Genomic DNA, 19,953 nt, shown 5'->3' with positions numbered 1-19,953 from the left:
CATATAATTAGTGTCTGCCCCTAAAGGGAGGAGATTTTTTTTATTCCTTCCTTGGGCAGTGGTACTTGCTGCCCTTAGCTCTGGAAAACCTCTTATCCTCAAAGCAGCCAGCAGTGCTCCTCATATGCATGTAACACTGGGCTGGAATTCAGGCTGTGTTTGGTCTCAGGCATTTCGGGAGGGATTGCCTGTGCAGCCTGGCAGTGAACATGTCCCTCTGTGCCAGCCCTCTGTGAATTGCCCTCACAGAGCACTGGCTTTTTAGCTCACTCCATACCAGCTCAGGCTGTTGGCAGGGAAAAACCAAGTGTGGGTTGTGGTGTCAGTCACAGGTGGTTATATGAAGGTGGTGATATCAAAAGACCATGCAACCTGCCAGGTCTTAAGAAGAGAGATACAAAACTTCAAAACTTTTCTAGAGGTGGGTACCAAAACTGGGGTCATGGCAAAACACGTGCCAGGAGCCTGGACGGTCCAGCTGACTGCCACAGAATTTGTGATCAGATCATAACCAGCGTGCATGATCTCTGGACACCCAGGAGTTAAAGTGCTGGGGTGGGAGAAGGAAGAAAAAAGAATAAGGAAACACCTCAAATTAATAGCCAGGTTCTCTGGTGAGCAGATTCAGAGAGGAGGAGAGGAGAGATGGAAGACTCTTCCTGAGAGTATTCCTGTGTACACCCACCTGCAGGAAGCATCTTCACTGTTCTGGGTCAGGCTAGACTTGTTCAAAGAGCACCTTTTGTTCTAACCGTGTTTTAAGTTTTGTTTTAAATCTTGTTCAGTTGTATTTTATTCTTTCTCTCATACCTTTCCCTGAGGTTTTGAGATTCCGTCAATTTTGAAGTTAGATCCTGTGTAGGAGGAGGGCTTCCTGACCAGAGACAGGGCTTGAAAACCCCCTCCATAGATGGGTCATGCTCCACAGGAGCACCGGAAAGCTGTAAGAAGCCCGTGGAGCAGAGGCATGAAGGCTAGAGTGTCCTGAGGAGTTCTGTGGCTTTAAGACTGTCACCTACTCATAGTGATTGAATAGCGTTCACTTTGCCACTGCTGAAATGTAGAACATCTTGAAACAAGCATACATGTCATGTTAGTTTTTGTGTTTCTTTGTATTTCGAGAGGAAGAAACTGCTGCCACAAACTGAATGTTTCCCAGGCTTTTAATGCACTTGTGTTCTAAGTGCTGTTTTTCTGCAAAAATTTCCACATTTCCTTTAAACTATATAGCTATGATAGTTGTTGAAGTGTTTTTGTAAGGAACTGAGTGAGTTGTTGGGTCATGCTAACCCAGTGAAAAATAAACATCTTGATGTGATCCTCACTGTTGTGTGTAGTGTTACACCAGGTGAAATAGGTGGGGGTGAGCTGTACTTTTGTTGCTCCAGGAACTTGAACAGTTTAGAAGCAGCTGAGAAAAAAATTGTAGGCCACATCCTGCCACTCTTAATTCAGTGGCTTAAAGGAGATTAAGATGGACGGCCTGTCCATCTTACCTGTTTCTTGGAGCTCTACTGCTGCAACTGCCCCACGGCTGGTACCCACCCTGGCTCAAAGATGGGGCTCCTGGTGCACCCACACTGGAAGCCCACTGGCTCTGAAATCCTTGGCAATCCTGCAGCTGCTATCCTTGGCACCCTCTCTGCTGGCATCCAGGTTTGCCCTGGACAAACCCACTCACCATCCTGGGTAGCCAGAGCTACTTCTTTCTCCTGTCTCCATGAAGACCATCCAGGGGGGTGGAAGGGCACAGGGACTTCCTTGGGAAAGCAGGAGGTATGGAGAGGATGAGGTTGGAGAGTTGTGCAAGGGTGCTCAAGGGGGTAAGTGGAACAGTTTGGGAAGGAAGGATGCTGTAATGTTGGAGGAGACAGAAACAGCTCACTGGGTGGGAAGAGAATGAGGAGGATGTGGCAGGTGGGTGATGGAAGAGGGAGGCAACTCAGACATGAGAGCGGAGGCAGAAGTGAGGAGAGTCTGAGGATTAGTTGGTGCTTTCTGCCTTAGGTACTGTGAGCACTGAATTATGCGAGTTCATAGCATTTTGCAAAGCTGCACACATCTGCAAGAAATTAAATGACACTGAACATTTACAAAAGATAAGTAAAAATGGAAGAACTTGCTTGAAAGAAAATTACAAATGCAAAAATGTATCATAGTTGTCCTTTTGTGCTGGAAAGCTGTTAATGAACAACACTGGTTTAATGCTGTGTTTCTGTACCACAAAGATGCCTGGAAGCCCGAGAGCCCTCCCAGCCCATGACTGCTGCATTACACATGGGGAATTTAGTGTTGCAAAAATTCCTGCTGCAGTTTTGGGAGATCAGCTCACACCAACCTCCTTAAAAATGAAGTAAAAGAAATGGCAAACAAACTGTGTTAGAATTTGATTTTTCGAAGCATGAGATTAAAAAAAAAAAATCTGCCCTACAACAATTTGTTTTCCCTGGATTTCTAATTTAATTGTGAACTGAGGTGTGGTTGTCATTAGGGAAGTGACTGTGTAACTTAATTGACATTTCTGCATCCTTTGTGTTTGTGACTCATAGATGCCGGCTTGAGTCATCTGTACTGCTGGGCTGGAGGGAGCCCAGGGCAGTGCTGGGAGAGAAAAAAATGAGGACTTTTCATGTAGAATGAATGAAAGATGTTGGGAAGCTGAGACAATTCCTTTTCTTCATTTTAAGGGAGTGATTGATGTGACCTCTCTCACCAAAATCCTTTGTGTTGGCTGGAAGAGAGGGAAAGGCTGGAAATCTCTGCTGCATCCCAGGCAAGCTTAGCTGGCACGTTTAAATTAAACCCCTGCAAAATGCTGGAGTTCCAGATGTCCATCTGAGCTGTTCCCTTCCACCCTTTGCATTTTGCCCAGCACATTTGCTTGTTTAGCCACCAGATTTCACTGTTTAAAAAAAAAAAAAAAAAAAAGAAGAGAAAAAAAAAAGAATAGCTGAAGATATTTTTTTCTCAGTTGCACACTTCTGTACCAAATTCAAGCCAGGAGCAGATGAAAATGAGAGCTAACTTCCATTTGTGGTTTCACAGTTTTGAGTTTAGCCTCTCCAAATGTGTGAAGGTGTACATCAAGGAGTGGGTGTTGTAGGATGATCTGGCTGTAGTGCTCATTATATTTTTTTTCGTTTCCTCCCAACTTAGGTCAAAATGGTTATTTTTACCTAAAAAATCCAGTAAAGTGAGCAAATTTTGAAAAGTCTAAGAGAGACCCAACTCCTTTCCTCCCTCCACACCCCCCCTTTTTTTTTTTTTTTACTCAGATGGTGAGAACAGTTTATAACTGATGGCAGTTTTTATAAAATAGCCTCCATCCTGATAAAATGTTACCCCCTGATGTGTCATTTTTCCAGCTGAACTGCTGGTAGGATTGAAAGATCTTGCACACTGCTGCTTAAATAAGTATACTACATGCTCTGTGAAGAAATCATATTATTTTCTCAAAGGAGAACAAGTAGGCTCAGTGCACTGAAATTGCTTTAAATAAACTTGCAGCTCCTCTAGCCCTTTTTTGCGCAGCTGCAGATGATAAAGTCTATCAATCAAGCTTTCCCAGCTTTGAGAAGCTACCACTGAAGCTGCCTCTCCTCTGTGTTGCAATTACATTTTTGTCTTTTACAGAGCTTTGTATCTGAGATATTCTATTGCTCCTAATCAGATTGTGCTTTTGGGCTGCACATATCTTTTGTTTTTCCTTAGATATATGCGTATTAAGATCTTTCAATAATTTGTTAATTGAATCTGCTATTCACTTGCAGTAAATTAGCTGCATTCGTGCAAGAATGCTTTGGGGAAATTAATTCTTAACTTAGCAATGGAGAGAGTCAAAGTTTGGGCAAACAAGTGCCTTACAAAAAGAAAGGAAAATACATTGCTGGCTGTTTCTTACCATCCTGCTGGTTGCAAATCTTGTGGTGGTGAACGGAGGTAAGGCTGTGGAGGGGAAGCTACAGAGTCTTCCTCAGCCCGGTGATCTGATCAGTCGCTGCCAGCAGGTGTACGATGCACGATCAATGTTTCTGTCTGCTAACAAAGAAACTCAGTGTGCACGGACACAGAGTACTCTGAGCTGAGTTATTAAGCAGACTTAACTCTACCTCTGAGTTTCTCAGTCTTGGTTTTTTTGAGACAGTGTCCTGTATTAGCACATTGCACCAACACGCCAGTGCAGGTTCTGTTGTCTGTTCTTCTGTGGTGCCAGTGCCGTCCCTTTGCTCTTCTTGTGACACGGATATTTCAGCCAACCTTTAGTGTAAAAGAGGGTATTTATGCTGCTTGTGTTTTCAAGCATCTCTACTGGACATAATGAAAGGAGAAGTTGCTGATCAATAACCTAGTTTGTCCCATGCTTGTCCCGGGATGTCTGTAACTAACTCAGGTCCAGAAGCTGTGATGGAGGGGGTGAGTTAAAGGCTGAGAGGAGAGGTTGCAAGCAGCGGCATCGCACTCAACCAAAGATGAGGGACAGCCAGAACACCTGACCCCAAAGTCAGTTCAATAGCTTTTAAAACCATTTTGGACTTTAAAACAGTAAAGGAAAAAGTGCAGCTTCCTCTTTGGCACTGTTACTTAATATCTCAGTGTAGATACCCTCCAAAGCTGTAGTGAAATATGAAGTTAATACATCACTAGCAAGCTTTCAGTCAGAATGATGTATTATTCAAAGTGGAATTAGCTAGAAGGATCAATGCACACCCATTACTCTATTTAAAATAATCATTGGAAGACTCATTAACTTCTCCCCCCCCCCCAAACAAGATAGTGAATGAGACATTTAGGAACACCCCTCCTCCAGCGTATGCACCTCTGTGACTTCGGTATATTTTCATTCATAGCAGGATTATTAACACCTGAAGGCCAAAACCCAGATTTAACTCAACAGAGTTTGCCTTCAAATCACTGAACCTGAAACCAGTTGCCGTAGGCAAAGGCAAAATCAGCTCTAATGCACATTTTCAAAAAACCAAAGGTCATGGTAGTATCTGTGTGAAATAGTGCGTGTGCCAGCATAAGGTTCAGTGTCACATTTTGCCTGGGTACCTGTTATTCTCTCTGATTTTACACACGAGCAGCAACTTGAAGTATTAAGGGGGCTGTTTCCATTTCTTGTTTTCCCTTACAAATATATTCTGCCAGATACTTACTTTGGGCAGTCCATTCATTACACAGCAAATGCCTTCTGCCTCCCAGCTCACCTCTGTCAGGCTGCAGGCTCTTGGCCAGATTTGTCCTTTTGCATCGACTCAAACGAGAGATGTGCAATTATAGCTTATATGGGGGAGATGGAAGAAAATATCATCTGTGGAGGAGCAGGAATATATCATTCTTGGATCATTTAGTGCTTGTGAAGGTGAAAAACTTAGAGCACCAAATCTAGATTATGATTATGTCAGGAGCTTTGTAGGCATTTTCTTGGCTGCACAGCTATCTCAGTGTGCTGTAGTGTCAACCAGTATCCCTTCTCACCCATCAGTTCTCCTGAAAAGGTCCAGATAAGTATTTCCTACTTTATTTCAAAGCAAAGCACATGTAAACTTTTCATATCTGTTCATCCACATTCCAGATCCGGCTGAAATATTTCACTTCCTTTTATTCAGTAATGTTTAAGAAATGAGATATTTATCCACAAGCAGATTTTACAATGTGGACTTCAAAAGGGAGAGAAGTGAGAGGTGAGACAATGGGCATAGTGCAGAGTAGAAGGGTGGGAACCACAAAGCCAGGATGTGTGTCCTTTCCCAGTGCTGCAGCCCAATGCGGGATAAAGGATTGTTGTTCAGAGGGGTTAGGAGCAGGGATATCTAACCCTGAAATTATTTGGACCCAAAGACATGAATTTGGAGAGTTTCACAAGCACTATCCCTAGTACTTTCCCTTTACTGAGAAAAAAAATGTTTCTTTTTATGGTAATTATCTTGGATTCTTTGAAATCCTATTACTGTGTTATTAAAATATATATTGTATGACACAAGGTTCACATTAATGGGATTCTTCTAATTTCTGTTCTAAGCCAGTGAAAATCAGGTCCTTTCCTGTAGAGATTGAGGACTGGCATCTGTCCAACACCACTAAGCTGATAAAAGAATAAATTGTTTAACCATGTTGATTGTCCTGAAACACTACAGGACAATTTAATCTATGCAACATAGTTAATTTATAATAGTTTTCTTTTTATTCTTAGTTGTTTGTACAGAGTGTTTGGAGACCTGGGTATTTGGCTGGTGAGTCGCGTGTCTTTACCACAAGCTGTATGGCAGCTGAAGGTGCACGACTGGGGGAATATTACCCCTGACTTTCACCATTGTAATTGAAAGTAGAGTTTGACACATTGGCATCTCTCTGCGTCAGCCACTGTCACTGGCTTCAGCTGCCACGGTTAAGTATGTAGTCATTCATCCTTGGCAGACACCGTCCTTTACAGCACGAGAGGATGGTCTCTGGATGTTAATGCCACAGCACTCTGGGAGCAGCTGGCTATCTCGAATTCAAGGCATGCAGATTGTCTTGGCCATTTTACTTAGCAGATGGGTAAGGCTTGATAGATTGAAGATTTAGTTTCCAAGTCAAGGGCCAAATGTTGCAGTGGGAGAGAAAAGTAAATTATATCACTATTCGGAGGGGAAAGGCTCAGGTACTGTATCACAAAATTGTTGCCATTCATTTTCCTCTGCCTTGAACAAAATGCATGTCATTTCACCTTTCAATATAGCCGACTATGGCATTCTCCTTCACTTTGAGATGCTTTGCAATACTGTCTATGAGCCCATTTAACGAGCTTGAAAGCAGTTGCTGCAAATTTATGACAGTTTAATGTCTAAATGCCAGATTTTTTTTAAGGTGGAAATGAAAAAGAAATTTGTATTTCGTATCAACACAAATACGTGGGTTTTCTTCAGTTCTTTTTTCCCCACACCCTTTTTTTCCACCCAACATATCTAAACATATTTTTAAAAGGGAAGTGTATTCCTTACTCCTGAGCTGTTCAAGCAGTTAATATTCATCTACTTCTCACAAGGTGGCTGGTACCAGTGATCATTAGAGAGCCTTGTGGTGTTTTCCTGAGCCTTTCTTGTGTAGGCTGGTGGAAGGATAACCTGGTTTTCAGGGATGCTGCCTGGAGCAATGGGGAAGGGGAGGGGAGTCTGACCCTTTGGGCAGGGGTCTTGTAAGTAAAGTCTGGTGTTGCTGGGTGGCCTCTCCAACTGCTTCAGTGTGTATTTGGGGGTTCCCCTGTTTTTATTTGTTACTGTTTCTGAAATAAGCATTGCAAGCTCGGTATTTTTGCCAGAGACCTTTTTTTATTGCTTTATAGAACTGTTTCCAGCAGAAAGACAGGTCATGGATTAGTTACATGACTTTAGCATGTGGCTTAAATTATATAGCATATGATACAAATTTTAACACTTTACAACTCTGCTGAGTTTTGAGAAATCAGGGTCTTCAGGAGGTTCTGAGTTTGTCCTATAAAATAATCAGATGAACAGAGAGCTTTAGCTATTTAATATACAATGAGTGATAGAGAATGAGAACTGGTTTGGGCGTTTTAACTCTTTAGGACACACTGAGCTTAGTCCTGCTGTAACACAGGGACTTTCCATAGAGTACTACCTTACCCAGTACAGTCTGTTTTCACATGCTGTGGCTTGATGCCCATACTGGTATGGACAGCCTGGCTGAGGTGCTGTGTGTCCTCCTTGCACTCCTTCTCTGCTTTTTCACTGGAACTGTCCTCTTTGGAGCATTAATAACGTTATCCTGAGAAGGTGCTGAGCTCCCTGGTCTGCCCTCGGGGCTAGAACTGTAAAAACAGCACTTTCAAGCAAGGGGACAACAGGTTGTGCTGCTAAGATGTGTTAACACTGTTGTCAATAGAATTCATGGCTTGATCAACCTTGTTCACTGAGGAAGGAATCATTTCTCATTCCCTGGATCAGATGGGGGAGCTGTAAGTAAGTCTAACCTGTAGAGTAATGATTTCCACCATGACTTCATGTGAAAAACATTTCTAGTTTATGACTGCAGAATGGAGTCACTTGTGCCTTGCCTTTTCCTGTATTGCAAATGTTCATTTTGTTCGTTGCATTAACATCAAACCATTTGTTCTATTCACAATGACGTGTGCACCAGGTATCGAAGTCACCAAAGGGTGCAATAAACAAAGAGATTTTGCTTCTTCATGTCATGTTCATGCCATATTTACCCTATGGTGAGAGCTCTGTTAGCACAGGAAACTGCTTAGTGCTATCTCTGTGTTTGTTTTTCCGTTGTGCTTAGCGTGGTAGTTACCTGTTTATTTGTGCTGAGGAGGATTAACAGGCATTTTTCAATTGTGAATGATGCACACAAGCGTTATTTAATCTGTTTTCTTCAGACCTATAGAGTGTTAGTCAGTCTTGAACAAAAGCATCTTGTTCAGGAAACAACATTTGTAGTAGTGGTACTGTGGGTATTCTAGGGCAGTTTCAGGATGCTTTTCCGTCTGTCTGTTAATACTCACCATGCAGCAAGCTCGTGGCCAGCAGCATCACAGGTTTGTGTTTGTGCCTGAAATTCCTGTGCTTGAGAAGTTGCCATTCGTGGTGTTTCTTCTGTGCTAGGGTCTTGAAGGAGGAGGGGAAAACGCATGACTCTTCTCTCACAGGAAAAGAAAAACTTTGCCCAGCTTTGGCAGGTGTTTGTTGGGTGAAGCTAAAGTGCCAAGACCCAGTTGCAGTTGTATGATCTTTCTCTTACTCTGTAGCCAAGGCATCAGCAGAAACATGGCATGTAAAATCAATATGAAGAATTCATTGCTGTTTTGCTTTGGGATATATTCATAAGATAATAAAAATACACTGCTGTAACACATATTATATAACAAAGAAAGATAAAAGCAGTTTGCAGAAGGATATAAGCTCAAGCTTCATGACATGGAATCATAAAGCAGGTCAGAAGGACACTTCTTATTCTGGAGATTTTTGTCCTTTTTTTCCTTCAGCTATTTTTTACCCTTCCTTTCTTTTGAGTATCAACTGTTGTCAGAGACAGGATTCTTGTATGGGTGAATCTGTGATCTCTACCAGCATGGTAGCTGCAGGCCAGTTAAACCAGAGTCATACAGCAACGGGGATAGAACTTGACATTTTGGGTTTCAGAAACCTCCTTTTCTCTGTGAACACAGCCAGAAAAAGGATACAGAGATGTGCGAAAAAAAGAGAGAGGAAATTCAAGGTGGGTTTTTTGGTTTGGTTTTTTTTTTTAAGAATTTGAAGAAGAAAAAGATATAAGAAAACTTTTATTCTGAAATCTGAACCCTTCCACAAAATGAGAAAACTTTTAGGTGCTTTTCTAATAGTCTTGCTAAGATCCTGAAACAGTTGTAGTGAAGTGTGAGGGAACCATGTCAGAGTATAGGGAAAAAAGAGGGAAAGCATCCGAAAGGAAAATAAAACTATATCCCATACAGGTCTGAACTAACATCTCTGCAAGTGATACTTGTTTGAAAGTGATTTTTAAGGAAACATGAGATTCCACTCCTTATACCCTTGGAGAAAACATGATTACAGATGCATGGAGCATTTACTCTCCAGCCCCCAAAGAAATAACGTGCCTGTTGATTTCATGCTATTGAAGAACACAGCATATTTGCAGAATGTGCTATCAAAAAGACTGTGTGCATCTATACAGTCGTACCACCTCAGCAGATTAAAGGGGCGCTGCCAGGACTGAGGTTAAGGATTGATCTGCTTTGACACAAAGTCCCAGAAGGAAGAGTTCTAACCTTTAGGATTCTTTCTGTCTATTTGCTTTCTTCAAACTGATTGCAGCTGTCACCAGAAATAAAACCAATGTAAACAAAATAAAACTCTTTACTGCTTATGGTTAGGCAGCAATAAATAAAACATTGTTTAAGTCCAGTGCAAGGTTTTCTTATGTTCCTGTACTTAATTGCTGGTAGCATTTTAATGATTTTTTTTTTAATTGGATTTTTTTTTTTTGGTGAAACCTGGATGAATGGAGAAGGTGCAGGAATGTGTCACGTAACAGGCTCTCTGTTTTTAGTGTTTGTTGTTGACTTGTCAGATGGCAGACAGAACTTACAAGTGAGTCTTCGGGTCCACTGTGCTGTGATTATTATTTATACAGGATCCAAAGTGCACGGAGCACCCCTTTGGGCATATAAAAGTTCATGCTTCAAGGAGCTTACAGCCTTCAGGGCTAATAGTATTATGTCCAGTGACATCTAAGCTGTATATATTTCAAAGCTGCTTTTTCTCCTTTCATAATTTTATTGCATTTCTTACCCTAGCTAATCGTTGCAAGTTCTGGAGTATTGTGATGGGGAAGGATTTTCAATTTCCATTTGCAACACCAAACCATTTTGTCTTTAGAGAAGTGCACAAAAATGCATCCGGAACACAGCACAGTAGTTCAAAGGCCAAATAAAAAGAAAAAAGAAAGGTGGCTTGTTGTGGTTTATCTCAATGAAGTTGGCTAAGAAGATAATGAGGTTTCTAAGATTCCTAATTAGTCATGGGGAGGAAGGATGAGAAGGGATATGGTTGTGAAACTTGGGCAGTTGATTCCAGTTTTCTTGTCTGACCATTAAATTTGTGATATTTTTATTATAACACATTTTTTGGATGTCCTGTTGTCAATTATGTCCTCTTCCTAAGAGTAAGCTCCAAGCTGGTTCTGTGCTTCATGCAACAGTGTGTTCCCTGTTGGGCACAAGGTTCCTTCTCAGGGTTTTCTTCTTTTGTCTCTACTCCTTTCTGAATATATTGATACACAGACATAATGTGATTAAACTCTGCTATTCCTCACGACATTGAGGTCATCAGCAGGCAGTAAAATACAGAGGAACTCTTTTGCATTTGATGTGTTGCCCATTGGGAGCAGTCCATCCGGAAACGATCAACACTGCTCAGGTTCTGAAGCTGACTGGTGGGGAAAAAAGAGAGAAATGTACCCCATGAATGAGATACATGCCAGTATTTATCTCCCAAAAGTAAATTGGCAAGTAACTTAAGTAATGGAACATGTTCCCAGAAATTGTGAGTTATTCCTTCAATACCTCTGAAGAGGCAAAAGGTTAAAAAAAAAAAAAAAAAGCATTATTGGTTGTAAATTCCTTGGCTGTGTGCAAGTAAGGGACTGAAGTGATGGGTTTAATTTGGAAGTTGTGGAGCTCAACAGGGTTAATCCTTCCTGCTGCCTTCCCCTCCTCTCTCTGGTCTGGATCTCACCGTTGCAGAAGATGTGGGCTGGGTGATAGAAGGAATGCTGCAGGTTTTGGTCTGGCACTGCAGGCAATTACATTGTCAAAAACTGGTGATTTTTTCTATATCCTCTCACAAAGCTTTTTTCCCTTTCTTTTGTCCAAGTGACACTAAATTAAATAAACTTAAAAATATGAATAGTGATGAGATGCCAAAGCCCAGCTCCATTAGGGCTGAAAAGGGTCCAGCTTCACTGGCTGCAGTGGCAGCCCCAGATTTATGGCCATATCAGTAAGGAATGAACTGGTCCAAGATAACTTCTGTTTATCACAGCCGTTTTCCTCTATGAAAGCAGAAGTAGATGGAGAAAAATCAGCTCTGTGTTTTTAGGCTTTGCAGGGCTGAAAATGTGGCTAATGTTTTACAGAATTCAAAGGACACTTTCTTTTGATTTAACCTTCCTCACTTTATTTTATTACACCATGTATCTTCGGCATTTGGTGAAGATCCATTGTAAATGTGAGAACTAAGCAGATAGTTAGATAACATCTTTTTTTTTCTCTTTAGAAGATTAAACTGAGACTGTTCTGCCTGATACCAGAGTAGATGTAACCAATCCTGTATCCTTTGCATGTAGGTCAGTCAGAGGGACAATTCAGCACTGGATCCCATTATCCATGGGTTGAAGGGCGTCGTACATCATGGTAAGTAGCTGTTTAAACTTTCTTCTTGCTGGGAAGGGGAGAAGGGCATGAATATTGTCCTTACGGGATCAGGTCACCCCTGGAAGGACACAGTGAGCCTACACATTCCTCATTCACTGATGTTTAAGGGCATCACAGCCATTATTTGATTGGTAAAGATCAGAGTCATTTGTTACCTGAAAATGGTTTGGGGTTAACAGTAAACAATTTGTTTCTTTTCAGTCAGTGCTCTAGAATGCATAAGTTATCAATCAAAACCTGCTGCAATATATCATTCATATTAGTACTTCGAAGGCAGCGTGGATGCTTCACTCTGTTATTTATCTTCTGTTTGCTCTAAAAATACTCCTCTCTGAAGTTTCTATTTGTTTATAAATTATTTGTCTTTCAAATTTAGGGAGCTGATAATGAAACAGAAAATTAACTATCTATGAAAATTAATTAAACTTTGCAGCAGATGAACATCTTTCTAATGCTGACATAAATACGATCATTCAGCTGTTCTGATGCATATACCTATTATCCTTGAACTTATAGCAGGTACTGAAATAAATATTAATATATTTTATACTTTTATAACCAATTTTTTACTTAGGAATTTTCCTGAAGCCTTACCACAGGTAATGCATCATCAGCAATGACATCAAGATGCTCTGGTTCCCAAAGTACTCTTGTCAGGTTTTAATATAATGATTTGTAAAGTTTTAATAATCTCATTGTAATTCAAAAGGCATCTGCTGGAATGGTGCTTGGTACAATAATAAATCTCCATCCCATCTATAGTGCTGTGATAAAACATCTTTGCACCTTTTCCGAGGATTGTCTTTAGACATTAGCTAGTGCTGTAGAGCTTAACAGACAGTTTTTTTCTCTTGACTGCAAACCTAAAACTAGTTGACACTCTTGGATTAAAACAAATAGGATTTTGGATTAATTGTTCTACTTTCAGTATCATTTAACATTGCAACTGGGAAGGCCAATAAATCTGAACAAGTAAAAAATGGGTTAAATGATAACGTACCATAAAGTCCTTCATTTAGAGAATTTTCCTTAGGTTTTGCTGTTTATAAATTGCAGTGTTCTGCCATGAAATAAAAACAACACACCTATCTGAAAAACTGGTGTTGTTTTCCACAAAAATAGGTGTTATTACCTCGCTCCCACTGGGTAACAAAACAGGCTCACAAAAGCGAAACAAGGACAAGTTGGGCTGCAAGGATTCTTCAGTGGCTAAATCATTTGACTCTGCAGCCAAGCTGCCATTTAACTGGACTAGGATCTCTTTTTAGTTTTTTTACCTGCTTTCTATTTCAGGTAAATAAACCTCTGCAAGTGTGACGGTGTTTTAACCATCTCATCGGGCTTTTCTGCTCCCTCTCTTGCTTCTCGCTCCGCAGCCAAAACAGCCACTTGTGGATAATCACAGCAGTGTCTCCTAAGAGGATTATCCCATTCCCAAAAATAATTGTTTGGGTAGGATGTGACTCGGTCCCGAGGCTGTGATTCCCTAACCACATAATGATCAGTCCATCTCGGTGCTGTCTACCCGCAGAAAATCTGAGTGGATGAAAGGCATTTATTTTTGTTTTGCGCACAATGCACAGAAGTCTGCTCATGTTTCAAGTAAAGGAAATCGCTTGATATATTTCAATAGCTTGTTTCCTTTTCAAAACATTAAGGAAGAAAAAGAGGAAAATCATGCTTTCCTTCCTGTTTCAAAGGCCCTGATTAAAGGCCTTTTCTAAGGCTCCTTTGGTGGCTAGAGTAAAGGAATTTCCTCCTGCAAAGCAGTTGTTCAAAGAGATCGTTCTCTTTAACTTAAATATTGATGGAATGCTTCAGTGAAGAATTTTCATATCATATCCCTCTTTTAATGTTATTATATAGAATAATAGTCAAGATGTGAGTTTTTATTCCAGACGCTTGCATTTTTCTTGATGTGATTTACTTACATCTTACATGAGCACATTTTTATGAATTTATCTGAAAAACTTCTTCCTGCCTTCCATTTGGCTGCATTCAACTGGGACCCTAAGGCAACATGGACTTTTTGGCTGATATACAGTGGAAAACTCTTGTGGTTTTTTGATAGAGTGGTTGGATCAAGCAGGGATCCAACAAAAGGAAGCAAAATTAAAACCTTAAGTTTCTTTGCATTTTATAACATTTCCATGCCCATGTTAGTTTTAGGTGGTTGTCACAATACAGAGGCACTTGCCTATAATGTAAAAATCAAGAAGACATATGAATTGAAGTAACTACCTTGCTTTCAAATTAGACAATAGTCACATATCCTGTGGTGGCTGGAGAGATCACCAGCCTTCCAGCTTTAGTCCTCCCATGTGCCTCATCTCCACAAGATTTCCTCTCCCTCCAACTGGCAGAGCATCCTTCTTCAGTTGTGCTGAACAGTCACTCATTCCTCGCAATCACTGAGTGTTCAAAGAGGAAATCACACACCCACACAAACACTCATCATTGTCCTCATTTCTTCATTTATTATAAGGCCTGGTCCTACATGGGGACTCTGCTCTGTGTAAGGCTCCCACGCTGTCCCCATAAGGGTGACAGATCTGATGCCCTTCAGATAGATGTAGGGATGGTACTCATGAGTGTATGAGCTATGTTTGAATTTTTCTTGCATAGCTTTTCATCTTTTTTTCTGTGAAGTTCTTGTATTCTTACAGTGCCCTTCCAAGGGTAAGTGAACAATTCCGGAGTCAGAAGAACTTTCTGTAGAAGTGAAAGCAATTCTTGCTTGAGATTTTGTCAAGGATTTGAATTACTCACTAATTTGATGGAACATAAATAATTGTGCCCTTCACAGTGTCAACAGCTTAGTAGTAATGATAGAGACACACACATATAAAAATCAATACAGGCTTAGTCGCTACTTAGTTCACTTTGTTTCCTCGTCTCCAGGCATAATTTTGCAGAATCTTAATGCCACGTTAGGCTTAATTTTACATGAGCAACCATAAAATGTTCCTTAGCTGGAAGGAAAACCATGGTATACCAAACTACCTAACAGTGTCTGGATCAGTGATAATGCTTTGGGGTTTGCCCCGTGTCTTCCTGCTGAACAGTATGTTCCCACATGGTCAACAGTCCCCAACTCCCGCATCCGCCCTCGGAGAGCATTGTAATGGCACAGGAACGCTGAGGAGGCTCTTGTAAGAGCTGTCAGATGCTTGTTGCTGATTTTAAAACTGCTCTCAGTTTTGTGCTCTGCCAAGGATTTGTCACACCTCCCGCCAGCCAGGTGCCCGCTATTCTCACTCCTGCTTTCCCTGCCGCGGAGCACGCGGCGAGTGCGTCTGCCACGGAGCCCGCCCGGGACTGACAGCTGGGAGCAGGCAACCCTCTCTGGAGAAAGGGTGGGGTATGGGCAGGTGGGATATGAATTTTCTGATGCTGACTTGCCAGTGTCTTTCAGCTCTGATTGCTGGGGGTCTTTTTCAGCTCCTCTTCAAATGCTTTTCTTATCATGAAAGCTGGTGGGAAGGGTCTCCAGCAATGCTGGTGCTGGTAGAATGATTCATGTCATTAGCTGACATTGGACCATTAGGTAATAAAGTCACTAGTGCCTGGCTGTGCGTATGCCACATGTGAGGCAGTCTTTGTGCTGCAAATCAGACTGTTCTGCCTCTGTTTTGCTGCCAATGTGCTCGGCTGGATGACCTGCCCTGAGCCCCTCACTGCTCCTTGTCCTTCCTTGTGAAGCTGAGGAGCATGGGGCAGGAAGGAGCTGGTCTTGTGCAAGGGCTGAGGAGGCTCATGAGGCCTCAAAAAGAATGACTGTGCCCTTGTGGGAATAGGGGACTGTGAAATACCAGGTTATGTGTATAGTTGATTTGCATTAAAATGGCTACTAAAGCTTTTGTCTGCCAAATGCTTCAGCAGGGTCTCAGAGGAGCACCTGGCAGGATGGAGCTATTGCACAGAAACATTGCTTTTCCCACCTTTGCTGCCTTTGATTTGACCTTTTTGGTACCATTTTGTATGTAAGCCTCTTAGAGAAGCCTTTTCCTTGTTCTTACCAGCTGCCTGCAAAGCATTAAAATGAGTCTTCTTCCTTGATGTCAGTCCTGGGGACAGCACCCAGTGCTGGAGGTTGTGTGCATTTGCCCTCTCCTAGCCTGGGCATGGGTGCTCTGCACAGGACCACAGACCTGTTTTACTGTGCAGGCAAAGGGTGTCAGAGGGAACAGCAGCCCACACTACCCCAGGCCCCTGGAAAATCTTTCAGGGTGATGAAAACCATGTTTTGTCATTCTGTCCTGTTCTCTGTGGCTGACATCAAGAATCTACACAGATCAGCAGAAAATTATTAGCAGAGCACAAATAAATTACCACAGCAGAAAAGGCTCTATTAATGTCACAAAAATGGGGCTCTCATTCCCTTCCTTGTCAAAAGTGAGCACTGAAAATCAAAGTGCTGCCAGATCAAAAGCCCAGGTACAAAGTGAATTGATGGCATCTGTTGCTTGTTTGTGAACGTGAGGTGGGGTGAGGGGAGAAGAGGAACCTTTGTTTATTTAAAAGAGAATGTGGAAAAAAGTCTTCCCTTTTTTCTTCTGCTTTTATATTATTAAAAAGCCATAACTGAAACTCAGCATGGAGCAGAGTGTAGCCTTGGATCTCCCTCGAGGTGGGCAAGAAGTGTTCAGGCAAGTGACCACAAAAGTTTCAGGGCCTGCTGGGAACACCCTACCAAAATACAGCAGAAATAGAATTGCTCTAATAATGAAAAAGGATGGAGAATAAATATGTTCACATCTCTCCAGTTGTCCTAGGTGAAAAATCAGTGAATAACCTGTTAAAATAAACCAGCACTAAGAAAGAAGCAATCTAGACGGTGTTAGTTGTCCTGTGGATCTATCACACCAGAAAGCATAATAACAAGAAAACACCATTAGCACCATGACAGGTTTTTTCTTTTGTTTTTAACTTTAGCCATAACACCACCTGACAAGCTGTTTGCCTTCTGCACCAAAAATCCGGGGGTTGTAGAGAAGAAAGGTGAGGGAGAGGGGTGAGAGTGAGATGTGATACCGTGGGTTCTCATGTTTGAAAGTAAAACTTTGAAGAAAGCAGAACCCCAATTTGGAACAAGAAGGGCCATCAAAGGGAGAGCAGCGCGGTGAGTTAAACTGGGAAGGAAACATGGAGGAGCATTTCTTTTTCCTCAGGGATGATCTGGATATATTCTTTTGTTTTCTGATCTGTTCTTGTGTTCACAGTCAGACTAACTGTGTGAAAGGGACCAGGACACAATTGCTGTGGAGCAAAGGGGAGGAGGAGGGAAGTGGGAAATGAAGATGAGAGCAGAGGTGATAAGTTCACACCTTTATATAGGGCAGTTCTGTGCACAGCTGCAGGGGTCTGTATCATTTAAAGGAATACATGATGGAAGTGTTGGAAATCTCTGGTCCTTCAGCTGTCTGCTCTGGGGAAAGCAGTGCTGGTCATGGCTGAGTAAAGACCAGCGAGCTGACAGAGAATTAATATATTGCACAGAAAAACTAATTCAAACTAACAAAAAGAAGATTGCAATTGCTAAAAGTTAAGAATTAAGGTTGATGCTGAAGGTGAACAGAGCATCTGCAGGGAGTAGGAGCTGGGTGCTTTGCTGGTGGGTTTTGAGAACAGGTGCTGAGAAAGGAGAGGTGGAGAAGTCTGAGGATGTGTGGTTTTGCTCTGCTTCTGCTGGAGCAGACACGAACAGCCCACGGTCCTCTGGGCACTTCTGCTTCACTTTAACCTCTGCCAGGGTCCAGTTTTTTGCAGGGAATCCTCTTCTCTAAACTCCTTCTTATAGTTTCTTTTTCCTGCTATCACTGGTGCCCATTCTGTATTTCTTAGTTTCCATGCCTCTCCAGCCTCATGTACTTCCACATGTACCTCTGCCTCAGGTTAGGTTTTGTGAAACCTGGGGAAGACTCATCCAAGTCTAGAATGGCAACACCTGCTCTGCATCACCACGGCTTAAGCATTAAAGGTTCTGAATTACATTTTACTTCTTTAAAGAGTTAAACCTTTAAAGTTTAAACCTTTTCTTCCTAAGCTGTTTTAAGTGAGGGAGTAAGAAAAATTAAGCCCGGAACCAACACCTGGCACAGAAATGCTTTTTTTTGTGAATAAGAGACTTGCTTTTTTAATTCTTTCCTCCTGTTTTTTTGTACCACTCACTGGTTGTCTCAGATTAAATTAGTCTGCAGGACTGTGTTATTATCTCATTCCCCTCCTCCCTGCCATGCTGTTCTTTCTGTGTCCTTACAGTTTCTTACATTGCTCAGCAGAGGCTCTGTTTTTTAAAAAACTAAATAAAAGTGAGAAAAATAATTGCACAATAAATGACAAGAATTACCCTGAGTACAGAGGACTGTCAGAAGCTGCTCTTCCTCTGAGATTCACACAGCAAGCACTCATCTGCTGATCTTTTCAGTTAAAGTAATATATAATATTTGTAATCTCATCTTTGAAATCTCCCCCATGAGTCTGGCCCTTGGCTGTGCTGTGCATCCTGCTTTATCTGGGGAGTTCTGGCTCAGCGGGTGTGCGACACGGTGTCCTTTTGACTATTTTTGTGTGTTTGCTTTTTAAATGTTTGAATGCAGAAGCTTTAGAATGTCTTGGCTCATTGTGAAAATGAAATTGGCAGTAACATTGTTTAACAAATTTGGGAGACTTTCAAAGCTCTTCATATTGGTATTGCAGATTTCAGTTATTCAAAGTGTAACTGGGTAACGTTTCCACCTATCAGGCACTGCACATACGTTAATTTTGGAAATAAGCTCATTTTAAGATATTGTTTTCAATGCAGCCAAGTTCCTGTTTTCTTACAGAAAAGCACGATGAAAGTCCCAAAGCATTCCATGAGATATAAATGGACTTGGCATATAGTTATTTTCTTGTGATGTCCAATCCAAGTTCCTGTTAGATTTAAAAGGATTTTGATCACAGATAGTTGTGTGCTGTTTACCTGCATATCTCAAGAAGCCTCTTGCTCTACAGTGATTTGGTTAAAAATTCAGGTCTATCTTTATCCAGCAATTTACAGAATCTATTTCTAGCAAGTCAGTCCTTGAAGGCAAAATGTTCCACTGATGGCTCTTGAAGTATAATATTTGGTGGCATCAGCTTGTGAAAACTGCAGTAGTTGGTGAAGATCCACTACTGATATCTGGTTTAAGATCTGATATTTTTCCTCTGCTCAGAAAATTATTGTGCACAATTTATTAGTTCATTCTAGTGGTGATGACTTGACAAGGAGTGTAAATAAGTCAGCCTTCTAAAGCATGCCTGCAATTGCTCTGCCTTTGGGGTGGGTTGTACAGAAAATGGCCCTTTGTCCCACGCAAACACCGGGGGGATTTCTCAGCCTGAACAAAGAATATACTGGGTGTGACTTTTCACACTGCTGTTGTGGGAGAAGGACCAAGAAGTAGATATGAATGTTGTATCAGAAGGTCAAATATGTTACCATCTGGCTCTGTTAATTGTTTTTTGTGAATGTAAGAGTTGAAATACAATATTGTCCTTTTATGCTGTGGAACACTCTAGTTTAAATGTCACATTCATTGTCTTAATGGTCAATGGCAAATCTGTGGTGCTTGCTATTTTTACCTTTGGGGATATTAGAGTGAACACATTTTCCCAAGCATTGGTGCTGTAAACAAAGCATTGCTGTTTGTTACCTGTGGATAGGATTGTCTGCATTAGTGGAGCATCTCAGTGGATGTTGTGGATGCTGCTCTTTGCTGCATCACTTGGGACTGGTGACAGCAGGTTCATTGTTCTTTCCCAGAGGAATGCTCCCTAGTTGGAGGGCCTGTCTTCAGGGTCTCTGTCTCTGGGGCTCTGCTTTTCTGGTTGGTTATATGTCTGCTTGGGTGCTCAGATGCTGAGATGAGAGTAGGACAAGGAGCAGCAGAAGAGACCACTTTGGTGCAGGGCTCTGGTTTGTGTGTGAGAATGAGTAGGTGGCTCATGGATTGGTTTTGCAGCATTGATTGCAGAGGTTCACAGGTATT

At 41.6% G+C, this 19,953-nt stretch overlaps 1 protein-coding gene across 1 annotated transcript in view; it reads left to right on the top strand.

Moving 5' to 3' along the window:
• PTPRG (protein tyrosine phosphatase receptor type G) overlaps positions 1 to 19,953 on the top strand; it is a 397,672-nt gene that overhangs the window by 273,446 nt on the left and 104,273 nt on the right. The window contains exon 6 of the mRNA XM_051788769.1: positions 11,851 to 11,917. Coding sequence (XP_051644729.1) covers positions 11,851 to 11,917 — 67 coding nt within the window. The remainder of the gene's footprint in view (positions 1 to 11,850; positions 11,918 to 19,953) is intronic.

This window comes from Manacus candei, unplaced genomic scaffold, assembly GCF_025592945.1.
Source record: "Manacus candei isolate 608988 ecotype Guabito, Panama unplaced genomic scaffold, ASM2559294v1 h1tg000025l, whole genome shotgun sequence".
In the NCBI taxonomy this organism is placed as follows: Eukaryota; Metazoa; Chordata; class Aves; order Passeriformes; family Pipridae; genus Manacus; species Manacus candei.
Note: the sequence above shows the minus strand (reverse complement) of the source record. Positions and strands in the feature narration are given on the sequence as shown.